The sequence below is a fragment of the Lactuca virosa genome, chromosome 5, assembly GCF_052849685.1.
Source record: "Lactuca virosa cultivar CGN04683 chromosome 5, Lactuca_virosa_CGN04683_v6, whole genome shotgun sequence".
NCBI classification, from domain to species: domain Eukaryota; kingdom Viridiplantae; phylum Streptophyta; class Magnoliopsida; order Asterales; family Asteraceae; genus Lactuca; species Lactuca virosa.
The window spans coordinates 402305595-402324260 of NC_136430.1; the positions used below are offsets into that span (position 1 = coordinate 402305595).

Sequence of the window (18666 nt, forward strand, 5' to 3'; positions counted from 1 at the left end):
AATAATTTCTATTCTCCTTTCAATCCATAATCCAATGAAGTTTTCTCTGGTTCTCCTTTTTGCTTCATCTCTCTTCCTCCATGGAACCACCGGTATGTATCTCTTTCCCTCTCATTTACATGCTTTATTTATATGCATCTCCATTATGCATGCTTCATAATTAATCGTTCATCGTAATATATATCTATAGGTGAGATTTTATGCGAGGATTTGACAAAGAATAATTGCTCATTTGCAATCTCATCTTCTGGAAAGAGATGCGTGTTGGAGAATTTCGAAGATAAGAAAGGAAAAGTGGAATATCAATGCAGAACATCGGAAGTGGTGGTGGAGATATTATCAGAGTACATCGAGACAGACGAATGCATTAGAGCTTGTGGCGTTGATAGAAACGCTACAGGTATTTCATCCGACACTTTGCTCGATAAAAAATCTATCGTCACACTCTGCTCACCTGCGTGTTATCAGAAATGCCCTAACATCATCGATCTTCACTTCAATTTGGCCCTCGGTGAAGGTATTCATTAATTATTACCCTAGCTAGCTCCTTTCAATCTACACATACATGATCGATCTCCATGTCTGTAATTTTTCATTTCGAAATGTATGATTACTTTTACAGGAGTATCGTTGCCGGATTTGTGTGAACAACAGCGTAGCGACCCTGATTGTAACATGATCGATCTTCTAAGCTCGAGTGCTGCAAGTGGTCCGGTGGGTAGTGGAACGCATCGCCTGTTTAGTGCAGCACCAGCCCCTTTTTCGTTCTAAGACATTTGGTTATATATTGTGTTGGTGTATACATCCGATATATACGTGTGTGTGTGTGGGTTGTTTGAAATTTTGTAATAGATTGTTATCTGGCGGAATAATTAGCAAACTAGAGAAAGTAAATAGACGCATATACATCACTTGATCTTTTTCATTGATCATTTGAATCTTTTGTAACCCATGTCTTTTTCTCTTATATGATGAGCAAGTTTTAGATTAATTAATTTGTTTTTCTCTGTTTTAGGTTGTTATGTTTTTGGATACATATAATCAGCTGTAATAAATACACTTTATTAAATGTTTGTTAATAAATTCAGTGGCGGAGCTTGAACAATTATCTAGGGGGGGCCGAGAGTCCGTTCCTAATCTCTAGGAATTTCCTTTGTTTTATGTAGTTTTGTTCCCATTCAGATTAGATTGAGAATCTCAAATAAACACACTAGAAAATTTGCCCCAAAGGTTTCCCCTGTTTCTCTTTTTCCTGTGTTTTGTACTATGTTTCTTTGATTTTAGTCATTTTAGAGCACCAGGAGGTTGGTTTCTCACATACTTGCTATTCCTACATCTAAATGAAGAGGCTATAAAAGTGATGAACCCATGAACTCTAATCACATCTTAAGGTAGATATTATCACTTTGTGCAAGGAGAATTCTGCTAGGCAGAAGTTTTACCTTGTGGGAATCTTATGAGCTGCTTAAACTACAGTTGTGTGCATATCAATGAAGGCTTGATTATGTGTCAAAGGTGATTTATGTGAACAATTGTAGGTGTTAAATCAACAAAGAAATCTCCTATCAATTTTGTAGCTCAAAACAAAAACTTCATATAACTTATTTGCAAATAAATTAAGCCCTAATTAAGTGAGTTGCGATCTAAACTCTACATTAGCAAGATCAAAACTTTGTTTAAAGGAATATAACACCTGAAACAACTCCACAAGAACAGAGATATCTTACAATCTGGCTTCAACAGGTCAGCAAGTTTTGCACAGTCGAAATATCACCACGCAACTTACAATTGTCACAATAGAATATCCAAGATTGTTCATATAGCTTTTCATTCAGGGGCCTCAGGAGAAACTCACAAATTGACAGGAGAAACTCTAACCCCTAATTTGGAGTTTGGACCGAGAAAAAAGAGGAGTCAGGACTCAGGAGAAACTCGCAAACAGCAGCAACAGCCAACAGTGCAGCACAGCAGGCAGCAACAAGTGAACTGGAAAAGAAAGAACAAGATTCGGGATTCCATACCTGATTTTTGGTGAATGGCGCTTAGCGATGGGCGATGGCGAGAGTGAGAGTGTGAGACCAAGCGACTGAAGCGAGTGACTCAACAGGCCAACAGCGACAGCAGGCAGCAGCGATTCAGCGAACGGAATTGGGGAAGAACCGATTTTGATTTCTGGAGTCTGGAGGACTATTTCTTGGAGAATTCGAATTGCTTCTTGGAATCTGGATTCGGGAGGGGCCAAAGCCCAAGTTTGAAGATAACAGGCCTGTAATTAAATTTTTTGAAGTATAATTTCTATTTCTAGCCCAAAAATCAGGGGGGGCCATTGCCCCTCCTGGCCCCCTTAAATACTTCGCCCCTGAATAAATTATAAAAGTATCAATTATATATGACTCCAAAAAATTATCTTTTTCATAACAAACTTATTAAGTGGCTAGAAACTAAAAATATAGATGAAAGGTATTTAAAATAGTTGTAGAAACTTATTAAGTAGCTAGCAACTAAAAATATAGATGAAATGTATTTAAAATAATTGTAGAAAATGAATACTCAACCACTTATTTAAGTGATCATGGGCCAAGTCCCGCTCATAGTCGATGGTCTCCACAATTCAATAATCTCTTGGTAACTAGTAACCAAACCAATTGCCTTCAAAAGCATTAAAAAGCATGTAAGTACTATCGTAAATCCAAAAGTGTGTAAACCTCTCTTTAGTATGGCGGTCTTCTCATCGGTCATCAAGAAGGTTACTTATGTAACATTTCATTTTATAAAAGAACACCCAAAAGAAATTAAAACACCAAAACTTTAAATAATATCAACAAAAAGTGAACATTCAAAAACATGGGTACATGAAATAAACAACATGAGTACTATGAACAAAATAATAACAATAGAATATGATAAATATAAGTGAGCATCTATTATGTAATTTCCGAATATACCTTATGCATAAGTTGGTGTATAAGGGGTAATAAGGAAACCTAGTTCAAGTAGGATACTAGGAATTAGAGTAAGTAATGGTGTACCAGGCCGGTAGTCCGAGAAAACCCATTACCGGCCCGGTACTCATCAGGTCGGTGCTACAAGCATTGCCACTTGTTTCGGGCAAATATGAATTCGAATACATCGTACGCAAGCATCAGAATCGTATCTCATAAATATGTCACATAGTACAAAACAAATAAAATAAACAAGGAAATGACAGGAAGTGCGACCACTCGCAGACCGGGTAATAGGTGAAGGACTGGTCTAAGAAATGGGCCTTACTAACCACACACAACCTATAAATACCCTCGGAGACACGATAACCAAGGAGGTAAGTAAGGAGAACACATATTCCTTAACGCAAAAGCAACACCAAAAAGTCGCAGTCTAACTTAGGCATCGGAGAGCTATGTTGGGGTCCAACCCTCGGTAGGTTGTCTGACCTAGTTCTTGTTATTCTTACGCAGAGTGAATTCACGGATGCCAATTGGACGACACCCTTTGGGGTGAAAGAGCTAAACATGTGCATGGAGTTCGTCGTATCAACATTGGCACCATCCGTAATATAAGGATTCCTAAGTGACAAACAAAGGAAATACCCGATAGCCGGATAGTAAAGCAACACAAATGAGCTATCCATTGCAGTTAAAAGATACCAGCAAACTACATGATTTGTTTGATGCAGAAACAAATCATATTCCCCACCACCAAGAAGATGGTCTGCTACTTATATATGAGCAAATATGCGACGTAGGCATTCATAGAATATATTGTGATAGTGGAAGTTCGACCGAAATCATGTATGAACATTACTTCTTACAACTACCGAAACAAATAAGAAAAATGATGCAATAACCAGCAGGGCATCTAACAAGCTTTGTGGGGAATTTTGTTTATCCGAATGGGATATTGTCTGTTTCATTAACTTTAATGGATTAGGAAATACAAACCAAAAATACACAGACGATAGCCTTCATAATCGTACAATCAACATCGACATACAACATCATATTTGGAAGAAGTGCAATAAGATAGTTCGGGGCGATTGTATCAATAATCCACGGTACCGTTCGATTTCGAACGAAAAACGAATTTGGAATGATCTATAGTAAACCACCAACGGAATCCATTGCAATGGTGGAAAGTGGGTGAAAACGAAGGAATTGGATACAACACAAGCAATTAACGGGCTAGAAGAAACACAATCAATAGCAAATATACAGACCAAGGAGTACGGATAGGAGTCGGGTTACCATGTGTATTAAAAAAAGGATTAATGATACTTTTAAAAGAAAACGCTAACACATTCGCATGGGAGGCAGTAGACATGACAGGTGTACCCAGACAACTCATCGAGCACAAATTAAATGAGAAAGCAGGAAGTAAGCCAATTTGACAGAAAAAAAGGGCAATCAAAAGACATAAATAAATCAATAAATGACGAGATCGACAAATTGGTAAAATTAGGAATAGTATGGGAGTCGATATTCCCATCGTGGGTAGAAAACCCAGTCTTGGTTAAAAAATGAGATGGACAATGGAGGATGTGCATAGACTTCACGGACTTAAACAAAGCATGTCCAAAAGACTGTTACTCGCTACCATCCATCGATGAAAAAATCGAGTCCTTGCACGGGCATAAATGGAAGAGTTTTTTCTCTCGTGATCAGTCTCATCTAAATTGGTTGTGGCACAAGAGGTTATCGCATTTGAATTTTAGGAACATATCGAAGATCTCTAGGAATCAACTTGTAAGGGGAATTCTAAAAATGCAATTTTGTAACATCCCGACTCCCAGGTATGATATTTAATTATTTTATTGCTTTTTGGCAGGGCAACTCGACGAGTTAGGGAGCACCAACTCGCCGAGTAGAGACTATTATGGTTGCGGGATTTTTAGAGTCTACTCGATGAGTCGGAGGACCCCGACTCAACGAGTAGGAACTGTGTGAGGAAACCCTAATTTTCCGGGTTTGTGTCCTATTTAAAGGACCTTAAGCCCTCATTTCCGCCACCCTTGTCACCCTACTACACTGTGAGAAACCCTAATCGAGTTGTAACCTTGTGTGAGAGAAAGAAAGGCTAATATTGTGGGTTTTGGTGCATTCTTGGAGGAGAGTTGAACAACAAGAGACTTTGGACGAGAGGGAGCTTTTGGATTCGATGTTCTTCGGTGGTTAGCTTCTGTTTGGAGGTAAAAAGCTTCTATCTTGACCATTTCTTTTGTTAGATCTCATTCTAGAGAGTTTTAGGGTTTTCTCCCATCCATCTTTTGGTTATTGAGTCATTTGAGCATGTCATGAGATTTAAACCTCAGATCTGGACTATCGGAGGTCCCTTGAGCCCAAAGATCCAAGCTTTATCAAGATTGAGGCAAGCCTTTATGCATTAAACCCTATAATAAAGCTTGTTTTGGCATTTCGAGCCCTAGGTGCCATGCATGGACGTAAAGCTTGCAGCTTTACGTGGTATTTCAGCCTTGGGAAGTTAGATCTAGAGTTTGGGACATTATTTCTGCTTAGAATCGACTGAATGAGAATTGGTCAAGAGGGACTCGACGAGTGCATGAGCGAACTCGACGAGTCAGTTAGGGTTTTTCCCTGATAGGCTAAACGCGCTACAACTCGGCAAGTTGACGAGACAACTCGACGAGTTGAGTTGGAGTTTTCCCGATTTTTCTGAGGACAGGAGGAACTCGACGAGTCACATTGGTGAACTCGCCGAGTTGGATCAACAGGGACTGTTGACTCGAGTGTTGACTTATGTTGACTTTTAGGGTTTGGTCAAGACTTGGATTTGGAGACCATGGAGGGGTAAAATGGTCTTTTACCCATTCCAAGAGTTAGAGAGAGAGGTTGACCAAAGTTATTTAGCGTTGTGGTTATAGGTGTTAATTAGAGATGATTATGAAATGTAGGCGGGGATTAGACCATTCGAAGGGTACGAGGTTTACTTGCTTGCTTACGAGTTGAGTCTTCTCACTATACTTACCATGAGTAGTAACTTTGTGTGACCGGAGGGTCTTGTGTGCTATTATTGAGTATTGTGATATCCTGCATTATGTCTTTGTGATTTATGCAGTGTATTATTCTGAGCTTCATTGAGTTAGGACCGAAGGGTCTCCACTGAGACATGTTGACCAGAGGGTCTTTATTGAGATATAGCCATGAGAGGCTAATGAGATGTGTGTGGTATTTTGGGGAACTCACTAAGCTTCATGCTTACCGTGTTATGTGATATGTGTTTTAGGTACTTCTCGGGATCGCGTGAAGGCGTCGGCTTGATTGTACACACGAGATGGAGTTATGTTTTGAGGATCCTGGATTTTTATTCAAACAATTATGGATTTGTGTTTTTGATAATTTGACACTTTGGGGTTTTGTGAAATGTGTTAATGAGAATTATGTGATTTAAAAATGAAAAAATTGTTTGAAAATTTACGGTGTTACAAGTTGGTATCAGAGCCTTGGTTTGAGGGATTCGGATGTACCTTCGGGTATGTTTGACCTCAACCTGAGGATTAGAGAAAAACTTTCAAAGAGAAATGATTTTTTTAAAACGAGTAAGAGTTTTAAAAGAGAAAACGAGACGGAGCAGTGTGTACAATCAGCTAGAGCCCGAACGGTGATTTCCCAAAATACCCTTATTTGTTTATATTATGAAATATTTATGAGATATTAGGGATGTATGCTAGAGGATAGGCTAAGTATTTTATATTTTAGGGCTAGAGTTGTCTGATTTGTGATGCATTACCCTAGGACATGTTGCTATCTGTTATTTGCCCTGAGTATAGGCTGAGTAGGAGTATCTAATAGGAATCTCTTAGAAAGAGCTTGAGACTTGGGATAATCTAGGAGAGATACTTAGATGAGCATAGGAGGAGCCTATTGAGAGAGTAGTTTGATACTCGCGGGGAGATAGAGTACTTGTGAATTAGGATCCTAGGAGGAGGACTTAGGGTGACTACAGGTTGGTGTGGAAGGTAGTATTGGGCTCGTACTACTGAAAGCACCTGATTTGTATGCGACCCAAGTAAGAATCCTTAGGATACTAAGGAGCATGTAGGGACGGGAAATCGAGTGTGAGTATGATCGAGCGAGTCTCTGATGATTTTTTTTGTGTTGTGTTTCAGAGACATTAGGGTGGGTACACGCCACAACCTCGGGAGTAGTGGAACCAGTGATGAGGAGATCCACAGGATCATTCATGAAGAGGTGGCCACAACCATCAGGGAGGCTATACCGGAGATGTTTGGGTCTATTAAGGCCACGTTGATTGAGACATTCGATGAGCGATATGTTGCTGTTACTGAGGTTGTTGCTACAGTAGCCACCGCAGCCGTAGCTGCTGCTAGGCCACAGGGGGTGACTCGGTGTTGCTACGGGAGTCCAGCAACACGAAGCCACCAGAGTTTGATGGGACTCAGGATCCGATTGCTGCTATGATATGGATCTCCGCCATTGAGGGGTGTTTCTATACGTGTTCATGCCCAGAGAACCTAAGGTTTCGGTTCGCACTGAACCATCTTCGCTTGGGAGTGAAGGACTGGTGGAAGTTCGTGACTGCCAGCTTTACTCCTGCAGATCATGCTGTAGTGACATGGGAGAGGTTTACACAGTTTTTCCGAGATGAGTATGTTCCCTAGGTGGAGAGGGAACGGTTAGCCCAGGAGCTTCTGTCTCTCAAGCAGAAGACAGAAACTGTGAACGAGATCACGAGGATGTTCCATGATAGGGCGTTGTTTTGCCCTGAGCTCATGTCCACTGAGCAGGTACGTGTGAGCCGATATTTGAGCATACTAAGGAGGGATATACGGGATTTCGTGGCAAACTCGTCATACCAGACATTGGCTGAGATTTAGACCAATGCCAGGCGGAGGGAGATTGAGCTGGAGTTACAGGCTAGGGCGGAGGGGGGGTCTCAGGGGAGAGACCGGAGACCAGTGCAGTCGCAGCCTGCGACGAAGTGGGCTAAGCCCGCTGATGCGAGAGCGGGAGGCCAGAAGGGCCGCACTTGTGGCAAGTGCGACAAGAGCCACGAGGGGTCTTGTCGAGCAGGGATTTGCTACAAATATGGCAAGGAGGGGCATATCGCGAAGAACTGCCCCAAGGGATTCTCGGTCTGTTTTCATTGCAATCAGACGGGCCACCGAAAGGCCGAGTGTCCTCATCTTACTCAGAGATCAGTTCATGCTTCCGCTCCCATTTCCTTCCGTACTATTGATAGCCGGCCGGCGAAGGCCGAGACCCCGAGAGCTAGTGGGAGAGCATTCCAGCTGATAGCAGAGGAGGTCCACACAGCACCTGATGTCGTGGTTGGTACGTATTTTTTTTTCCTTATGCCTGTTATTTTGAGATTTGTTTATGCTTATATTGTGTTGTATATAGGTACTTTTCTTGTGAGTTATGTGCCTGCTTTGGTGTTATTTGACTCGGATGCGAGTCGATCCTTCGTGTCCTTATCTTTTAGTCAACACATTAATGTTAGACGCGAGGCATTGAGTCGACCTCTGAGGGTTTCTATAGCCGACGAGCATGCGGTTTTTGCCACTGATGTGTTTTGGGGATGTGTATTAGATATTTTCGGTGTTGAGTTCCCTATAGATCTGGTGCCGATAGCGATGGGTGATGTATGTGTCATAGTGGGCATGGATTGGTTTAGCCGTTTTGGAGCTGTGATTGATTGCGAGCGTCAGTTGGTGACCATACGAGACCCTAGTGGGGGAGTACTTACTGTGTATGGCGAGGGGACCAGATCTGGGTCAGCTTTCCGCTCTGCCACCAGGGCGAGGCAGAGTTTACAGTAGGAATGTATGGGATATTTAGCTTATGTGACGGATACGAGAGTTGCCATTGAGAGGCCGAGTTCTATTTCTGATGTTCCGGTTGTGTGTAAGTTCCCGGATGTTTTCCCCGACGAGTTACCGAGCGTGCCTACCGAGAGGCAGGTGGAGTTCCAGAACGATTTGGTTCCGTGTGCGGCGCCTATTGCCAAGGCATCTTATCGCCTTGCGCCGCTTGAGATGCAGGAGTTATCCTCGCAGCTTCAGGAGCTGTTGGGGAAGGGTTTTATCAGACCGAGTAGCTCACCGTGGGGAGCGCCGATCCTTTTTGTAAAGAAAAAGGATGGTTCACACCGGATGTGCATGGATTACCGGGAGTTGAACAAGCTGGCGGTTAAGAACCGTTATCCACTACCGAGGATCGATGATTTATTCGATCAGTTGTAGGGGGCGTCTTGGTTTTCCAAGATTGATTTGAGATCTGGATATCATCATATGAGAGTTTGCGAGGAGGATATTCAGAAGACGGCCTTTAGGACTCGTTATGGGCACTACGAGTTTATGGTGATGCCTTTCGGGCTCACCAACGCACCTGCAGCGTTCATGGATCTCATGAAGCGGGTGTGCAGGCCATGTTGGACAGGTCGGTGATCGTGTTCATCAACGACATTTTGGTGTACTTGAGGTCCAGAGAGCAGCACGAGGAGCATCTTCGGGAGATTCTTGGGGTATTGAGGGCGGAGAGGCTTTATGCCAAATTCTCCAAATGTGATTTCTGGTTACGAGAGGTCCAGTTCTTAGGACACCTCGTTAGCCAGAATGGGATTTTGGTCGACCCGGCCAAGATTGAGGCAGTTATGTGATGGGAGGTGCTGAGGTCCCCATCCGAGATCAGGAGTTTTCTTGGCTTGGCAAGCTACTACCGGATATTTATCATAGATTTCTCCAAGATCGCCGTTTCTCTTACTAGATTGACCAGGAAGGGTATTACTTTAGCTAGGGGGCCCAAGCAGCAAGCCTCATTCGGGACACTTCGCCAGAGACTGTGCGAAGCCCCGATGTTAGCTCTTCCTGAGGGAGTGGAGGACTTCGTAGTATATTGTGATGCATCTATATCAGGGATGGGTGTCGTGCTGATGCAGAGGGGACATGTGATAGCATATGCATCGAGGCAGTTAAAGCCTCATGAGACGAGGAATCCCACCCACAATTTGGAGTTGGGGGGGTTAGTGCTCGCCCTCAAGATTTGGCGCCACTATCTCTATGGTGTCCGGTGTACCATATACATGGACCATAAGAGCCTGAAGTACCTAATGGATCAGCCCAACCTGAATATGAGACAGAGGAGGTGGTTTGATGTAGTAAAAGACTACAACTGTGAGATTTTGTATCACTCTGGAAAGGCTACTGTGGTAGCTGATTCCCTTAGTCGCAGAGCAGTGAGTGCTCCGATCCGAGACGTATGCATGAGGATGATGGTGATGACTCCAGTCTTGGACACCATCCGAGAGGCCCAGGTGGTGGCCATGAGGCCTGAGAACCGGAAGAGAGGCGGGTAACCGGGCAGATTTCTGAGTTTGGGACAGATAGTCGAGGGATTATGACTTTCCATGGACGGATTTGGGTGCCATATACTGGTGGAGCTCGACGTATTCTAATGGAAGAGGCCCATAGGTCGAGATTCTCGATCCATACGAAAGCCACCAAGATGTATTTGGATTTGAAGAGGGATTATTGGTGGCCCTGTATGAAGAGAGATGTGACATGGGTAGTCGAGAGATGCTTGACTTGTTGTCAGGTCAAGGCAGAGCACCAGCGTCCGCATGGCCCGTTGCAGCCTCTAGAGATTCCCCAGTGGAAGTGGGAGCAGATTTCCATGGATTTTATCACCAAATTACTGAGGATTGCACGAGGTGTCGACGCGATATGGGTGATTATAGACCGCTTGACGAAGAGCCCTCACTTTCTGGATATCAGTGAGGGCTCTTCTGTAGAGAAATTGGCCGAGATCTACATGTAAGAGGTGGTGGCACGACATGGAATGCCGACATCGATAGTGTCAGATCGGGATGTGCGTTTTACTTCCAGGTTCTGGAAGAAATTTCATGAGGAGTTAGGTACCCGGTTGCACTTCAGTACTGCATATCACCCACAGACAGATGGGCAGAGTGAGCGGACGATTCAGACGCTTAAGGACAGGCTACGTGCATGTATTATGGACTTCGGTGGAAGTTGGGACACTTACTTGCCCTTAGCTGAGTTTTCTTACAACAACAGCCACCATTCCAGTATTGGTATGCCTCCCTTTGAGCTCTTATATGGGAGGAGGTGTCGGACTCCCATCTGTTGGGGGAGGTAGGGCAGAGAGTGATGGGGAGCACTGAGATAGGCTCAAGACGACAGAGCAGATCCAGCAGGTCAGACAGAGGTTGCTGACGGCCCAGAGTCGTCAGAAGAGTTACACAGACTGACGACGATCCGAGCTAGAGTTCCAGGTCAGAAATTTTGTCCTCCTGAAGGTGTCCCCATGGAAAGGGGTGATTTGATTCAGGAAGTAGGGCAAGCTGGGCCCTAGATACAATGGTCCTTTCAGGGTGATCGCCCGAGTGGGTAAGGTAGCTTATCGTTTGGAGCTACCTGGAGAGTTGAGTCAGATTCATAACACCTTCTATGTGTCCCGATTGAGGAAGTGTGTAGCCGATGAGACGACGGTGGTCCCTTAAGAGGACATTCAGGTGGATGCGAGCCTGAACTACATTGATAGGCCGATAGCGATCTTGGATAGGAAGGTGAAGGTCTTGAGGAATAAATAGGTACCTTTGACTCAAGTTCAGTGGCAACATCGGAAGGGATCCCAGTGTACTTGGGAGCCGGAGTCCGAGATGCGAGAGCAGTACCCCGAGTTGTTTTCGGAGGATGAATTCGAGGGCGAAGTCTGATCCTAGTGGGGGAGAATTGTAACATCCCGACTCCCAGGTATGATATTTAATAATTTTATTTCTTTTTGGGAGGGTAACTCAACGAGTTGGGGAGCACCAACTCGCCGATTAGAGACTATTATGGCCGCAGAATTTTTAGAGTCTACTCGACGAGTAGGAGGACCCCGACTCGACGAGTAGAAGCGGTGTAAGGAAACCCTAATTTTCCGGGTGTATGTCCTATTTAAAGGACCTTAAGCCCTCATTTCCGCCACCCTTGTCACTCTACTACACTGTGAGAAACCCTAATCGAGTTGTAAACTTGTGTGAAAGAAAGAGAGGCTAATATTGTGGGTTTTAGTGCATTCTTGGAGTAGAGTTGAAGAGCAAGAGACCTTGGACGAGAGGGAGCTTTTGGATCTGATGTTCTTCGGTGGTTAGCTTCTGTTTGGAGGTAAAAAGTTGCTATCTTGACCATTTCTTTTGTTAGATCCCATTCTAAGGAGTTTTAGGGTTTTCACCCACCCATCTTTTGGTTATTGAGTCATTTGAGCATGTCATGAGATTTAAACCTCAGATTTGGACTGTAGGAGGTCCCTTGAGCCCAAAGATCCAAGCTTTATCAAGCTTGAGGCAAGCCTTTATGCATTAAACCCTATAATAGAGCTTGTTTTGGCATTTCGAGCCCTAGGTGCCATGCATGGACGTAAAGCTTGCAGCTTTACGTGGTATTTCAGCCTTGGGAAGTTAGATCTAGAGTTTGGGACAATATTTCTGCTTAGAATCGACTGAATGACAATTGGTCAAGAGGGAATCGACGAGTGCATGAGCCAACTCGACGAGTCAGTTAGGGTTTTCCCGTGATAGGCTGAACACGCTACAACTCGGTGAGTTGACGAGACAACTCGACGAGTTGAGTTGGAGTTTTCTCGATTTTTCTGACGACAAGAGGAACTCGACGAGTCACATAGGTGCACTCGCCGAGTTGGGTCAACATGGACTGTTGACTTCTGTTGACTTTTAGGGATTGGTTAAGACTTGGATTATGGAGACCAGGGAGGGGTAAAATGGTCTTTTACCCATTCCAAGAGTTAGAGAGAGAGGTTGATCGAAGTTATTTAGTGTTGTGGTTATAGGTGTTAATTAGAGATGATTATGACATGTAGGTGGGGATTATACCGTTCGAGGGGTACGAGGTTTACTTGCTTGCTTACAAGGTGAGTCTTCTCACTATACTTACCATGAGTGGTAACCTTGTGTGACCGGAGGGTCTTGTATGCTATTATTGAGTATTGTGATATCCTTCATTATATCTTTGTGATTTATGTTGTGTATTATTCTGAGCTTACAAGGTGAGTCTTCTCACTATACTTACAGTGTTACAAATTTGTCAAGGTGTAACATCCTGTTTAAAATAGGATAATTAATGATGAACCCGGAACCCCGAGAAGTAATCTTAATATTATTATTTTATATTATTATAGCCCAAAATCAAATAATAATTAGAAAGGTGTTGGTTTCGGGTAGCCAAATGACAAGATTTGAATCTCCGGGGGTTAAAGTGTAATTTCAGGATTTATTTTGAAAAGAATTTCAGAAGTCAGGGTGTGCTTGGTAAAATATGGACTTATTATGAAAGGATTTTGGATGGCTGGGGTTAAAAGGGTAAAATATGGGCTGACTTTGAAAGAAAAGGTGAAGGGAGGGACCATTTGTGACATTATGGCAATATGTTTCATTGTCAGGTATATATAAAGCTAACGAAACCCTAACCCTAACTAACCCTCTACAGCCGTCACCAACCTTATACCTCCCATCCCCCAGCCGCCACCACCATGTGAGAGTCCCTCGGCCGCCGTTGCATCATCCGGAGCTGGTCACCACCTTTTGCCGCTCGCTGTCCCGCTGTCGAGGCCACAAACCACCGGAGGAGCGCCGGAATATCCAGCGCTATTGCTCCAGGCCGCTAATGAAGCTGTGAACCACGAAGACCGACGAACTCTGATGTTGCCACCGAGTGGTCGATGTGCAGTGGTCTTCCCCACCTCCTTCTACCGCTGCACGGTCGCCATATTCGTCACTCCCGGCGACTGTTGCGGCTGGCGTCATCCGCTGACTGCCTTGCGCCACCACGGTAGTGGCTGAGATCGGGATGCACTTCAGTGCGGAGCTCTCGGCGAGTACGTGTTCGTGTGGACGTGTGTGCTTGGAAAAGACTCAAGGAACTCGCCACCAGCGGCAGGTGGTGGCTGTCGTCGCAACCGCTCCTGTTGTCGCCTTTCTGTGTTGCTGCCGCCACCAGGTAGGTGGCTGGAGTTGTTTTGTGAGCAGATAGGGTGTGTGTGTTTTGGGTTTGGCCAAAAAAACATAAAGAAAATCTACCACCACCGTGAGGTGGTGGCTGCCACCATGTGCCACCGCCGGCCACCACTAGGGTGGTTGTGTGTGTGTGTGTACTTTTATTGTTATATGTGTAGCTTAGTGTGTTTTATTGAGATTGCATTGTAAATTGTAACAAAAATGGAATAATGAAAAGAAAAACCCCAAACCACCACCGTAGGGTGGTGGCTGTCGCCTCCTGCCACCACCGGCCGCCGTGTTGGGTGGCGGTGTCCTTTGTTAGTGTTTTGGACTCGTTTGGGATGCATGAAACCCTAATGGGCCCAATGAAGCCCAAATTGACCTAAAAGCCCAACCAATTGACTAATGGACTGGAAACCCTAATTAGGGTTTGGAAAACCCTAATGTCATGAAACCCTAGTTTTGGGATTGATCGGGACCGCACGAGAATTATGTATTAAACTTAAAATAATAATAATTAATAATCGTGTGTAAATTAACCTAAGGCAATATTGGACTTAATGGATTAAGTCCTTAATGGGTTAAGTAGGAACACTTAACCCTATTTGTCAATATATGTGAAAACCCTATTTTCACTTGGGCCTCGAGTTGGGCCTTCCTATTGGGCTTTGGTGATTGGACTATTGAAGGGCTATCCAAGAACAAGTAAATGGACCTAAATAATTGGATGGACTTTAGGGTAAGGCCCATGTGAGAGACTTGGGCCCAATTTGGAAAATTGGGCCATAGATGGACCATATTTGGGCCTTTATGATTATGTGATATTGGGCCATGGGAATTGGATTGGAATAATTGGATGGGCCTTAAGGAAAGACCATGTAGAGGCCTGGGCCCAATTTGGAAAATTGGGCCATATGTTGGGCTTTGGCCCATGATTTGACTTTTGGGCTTTTGTAGTGTGAATTGGACCTTGGGCTTGGAACCCAATTATTAATTGGGTATTGTTTGATGTTGACAGTTCGGGAATCTGTCAACCAGCAGCTGGAGTTTTATCTACGGGACTTCAGCAGTGCCAGGTGAGTTATCCTCACTATACTAAGGGGTCTAAGGCACCAAGGTCAGGCCATTGGATTTGATATCCTAGTAGTTATTGATATGTTGAGTTTGAGTTAGTGATGTATTGCAGTTGATATGCTAGTCGGGTAGACCTGTAGGCAAGGTTGTAGAACTCGCTACTCGGTACCTGCTCGGCCGACTGGGGAGTAGCGAGTACTCTGGAGTACTCGGGGAGTACTCGGATTCGGTAATTCATATAGAAATATTTTTAGGAAAATTATATATGTCAAAATCATAAGTTAAAATCATAATTTGATTGAAATATATAACAAAATTAGATACATGTGAATACATAAAAACTGAAATACACACAAATGTCTCACTTCATAAATAATTACTGAAAATTTAAGATATATATGTAGTAATAATCACATGTGTGTGTTAAAGAAAAAATCATTAAGTGTATTATACATATTAATCTTGAAATTCTTGATTTTTTTCTCTTTTTATGATAATTTTGACCATTTGACCGAGTTTGACCGAGTTGGCTGATTTTGACCGAGTTGGCCGAGTTTGACCGAGTAGGCCCGAGTAAGACCGAGTAGGCCCGAGTTAGAGAGATGTTGACCGATTTTTGACCAATTTTGACAGATTTTTGACCGAGTTTGACTTAATTCGAGTTTTTTTGCCGAGTTCACATTACTCGCCTCGGTGGAGGGCCGATTCCGAGTACTCGGTCGAGTAGGCCGAGTTTTGCAACACTGCCTGTACGACTACCTGTGATACTGTATGATTATATGTATGTGCATTAGTTATGTTACATGTCGACATGTTATGTGGGATGGGTTGAGGTTGTACTACTCCGTGCGGTAGCCAACAAACCCTAGAGTATTCCAGATATGAGCAGAGGGTCGGGCAAGGCATGCCAGACTCATATTAAGGACTCGGGAGCATTCCAGATACGAGCTGAGGGTCGGGTAGGGCATGCCAGACTCGTACTGTGGGCTCAGTGGCAATCCAGATGTGAGTTGTGGGCCCGGAAGGCAATCCAGACTCACACTGTGGGCCCAGGGGTAATCCAGTCTGTAAAGTTGTGGACCCATTGCATGCTGTTCAGTTTGTTATGTTATGATATTGTTTATATTGTTATGTGGACTATATGTGTATCGGTATTTTGGGGGTAACTCACTAAGCTTTATGCTTACGGTTTCAGTTTATTGTTTCAGGTGCTTCAAATGACTTGGCAAGGCGAAGGCGTGACCGTACACATCCTCATGTTTTGGACTTATGGTTTCTGGGATACTCTGATATTAAACTATTTTGAAAACACTTTGTAATAACTAATGGCTTTTGGATGTTTGAAAAAGTTTTAAATTGGCTTGATTTTTATGGGTGTTACACAAGGATAAGATGTGTTCAATGTGTGAAAAGGGAAAGAAAACCAAGTCTTCTTTCAAACCTAAGTCCTGCTCTTCCATTATCAAACCTTTTCATCTTCTTCACATGGATCTTTTTGGACCAATTGCGGTTAAGTCAAGAGCAGGAAAGAAATGCACTCTAGTCATTGTGGATGAAATTTCAAGATTTACGTGGGTAGTTTTTTTAAGATAGAATAGTTATGTCGCTGATGAAATCATTGCTCTCATTAAGCAATAGGAAGTTCTCTATGATCACAAAGTAAGGCAATTACATAGTGATCATGGAACCGAATTCAGGAACACCTCTCTGGAAGGCTTTTGCTCTAAGTCAGGAATCTCTCAAAACTTCTCCGCTGTTAGAACTCCCCAACAAAATGGTATTGCAGAAAGAAGGAACAAAACTCTCATTGAAGCTGGAAGAACTATGGTTGTTAAAGTTGGTCTTCCTCCGTCATTTTGGGATGAAGCTATTAACATAACGTGCTAAACTCAAAATCGGTCCATTGTTTTAAGTGTCATGGGAAAACTACTTATGATCTACTAAAGGGAAGAAATCCAGATATCTCCTACTTTCATGTGTTTGGATGTGTTTGTTACATCTTAAATCAAAGAGATCAGCATTCTAAGTTTGAAACTAAAGCTGATGAAGGAGTTTTTCTTGGTTATTCCAGCATATCCAAGGCTTTCGGGGTATTCAATCTTTCAAGGCAAATTGCTGAGGAAACAGCTCACGTCGCCGTCTATAAAGACTCGTTCATTCATGATCGACTTGATCATCCTTCATCAATCCTGAATGAACTTACACACAGTCCTTCAGAACCTGTTCCTAATTTCTTGCCAAATGATGATGAGCCTGTTGTTCCAAATGTTGATCAATTTATTAGCTCACAATCTATCTCTTAAGATCAGCCTGTCATCCCTAAAGAAGTTAAACCATCCATTCAGGAAAACTCTGCTCAAAGTATTACGAATGAAAGTTCTAATCCAAGAATTCTTCGAGATCATCTTGAATCTCACATCATTGGAGATGTAAATTCTGGGATTCTCACTCATAGCAGAGTCAACAGCAACTTCTACATGTTTGTAAACTTCGTTTCAATGATTGAACCAAAGAATGACGTTGATGCCTTGAAAGAAGCTAACTGGATCAAGGCTATTCAGGATGAGCTTAATGAAATTGAACGTCGTCGTGTATGGAATCTTGTTCCAGAGCCTCAAGGAAAAACTATCATTGGCACTCGTTGGGTTTTCAAGAACAAGATGGATGAAGATGGGATTGTTATTAAAAACAAAGCCAGATTTGTGGCTTAAGGTTTCTGCCAACTGGAAGGGTTAGACTATAATGAAACATTTGCTCATGTTGCTAGACTTGAAGCAATTCACTTGTTTCTTACCTCCACTTCCTTTAAGAACTTCAAATTCTATCAAATAGACGTCAAGACTGCCTTCTTACATGGAAATATTCAAGAAGAAGTATTTCTAAAACAACCACCAGGGTTTGAAAGTGAAGAATTTCCAAATCGTGTGTATCGTCTTCATAAAGCTATCTATGGTTTAAAGCAGGCACCTAGAGCTTGGTATGACACATTGGCAAGTTTTCTCATATTAAAGGAATGGCACAACTTGATTGCATCACATCCATGGGAGATTTGTGCACATGAAAACTTTTGATGATACTCTGATAAATGTTTTGAGTTAAATGGTTTATCTAAGTTTTTCATAAATTGTGAAATTGAATAATTACTTAATTTTTTTTAAATGAAAAGTTTGGTTTGAATTTTGGGGCATTACAAGTTGGTACAGAGTCTTGGTTTGAGGGATTCGGGTATACTCTTGGGTGTGCTTGAACTCAAACTGAGGAATCGGTAAATTTTCTAAAACAAAATGATTTTCTAAAAAAGTTTTTAAAGTAAAAGGGGGTGCGATGCGTGCAATCAGCGAGCTCAATTAAGTATTTCCCAAAATACCCATATGTGTGTTATGATTGATGCTTGATATAAGTATATGAGAATTGCATGCTAGATTATAGCTAAGGATCCGATCAGTGTTACATGGTAAGATGCATGATTAGGAGAGATGTCTTATGCATGTTCTGTGAGCTGGTAGTAATTCATGCTAGCAACTAAAGATCTTCAGGAGCTTCTAAGATAGGACTGCCTGTTTATGTAATGCTTTAAGTTCTAGTTGAGACCAGAGCTTCTTT

General features: G+C 42.9%; 1 protein-coding gene across 1 annotated transcript; it reads left to right on the plus strand.

The window, feature by feature from the left end:
- LOC145117277 (uncharacterized) lies at positions 1 to 961 on the plus strand. The gene is made up of 3 exons (XM_079053583.1): positions 1 to 92; positions 191 to 517; positions 623 to 961. Exons 1-3 carry the CDS (start codon positions 35 to 37, stop codon positions 769 to 771), a joined length of 534 nt encoding a protein of 177 aa, XP_078909709.1. The 5' UTR covers positions 1 to 34; the 3' UTR covers positions 772 to 961.
- Positions 962 to 18666: the final 17705 nt, after the last annotated feature.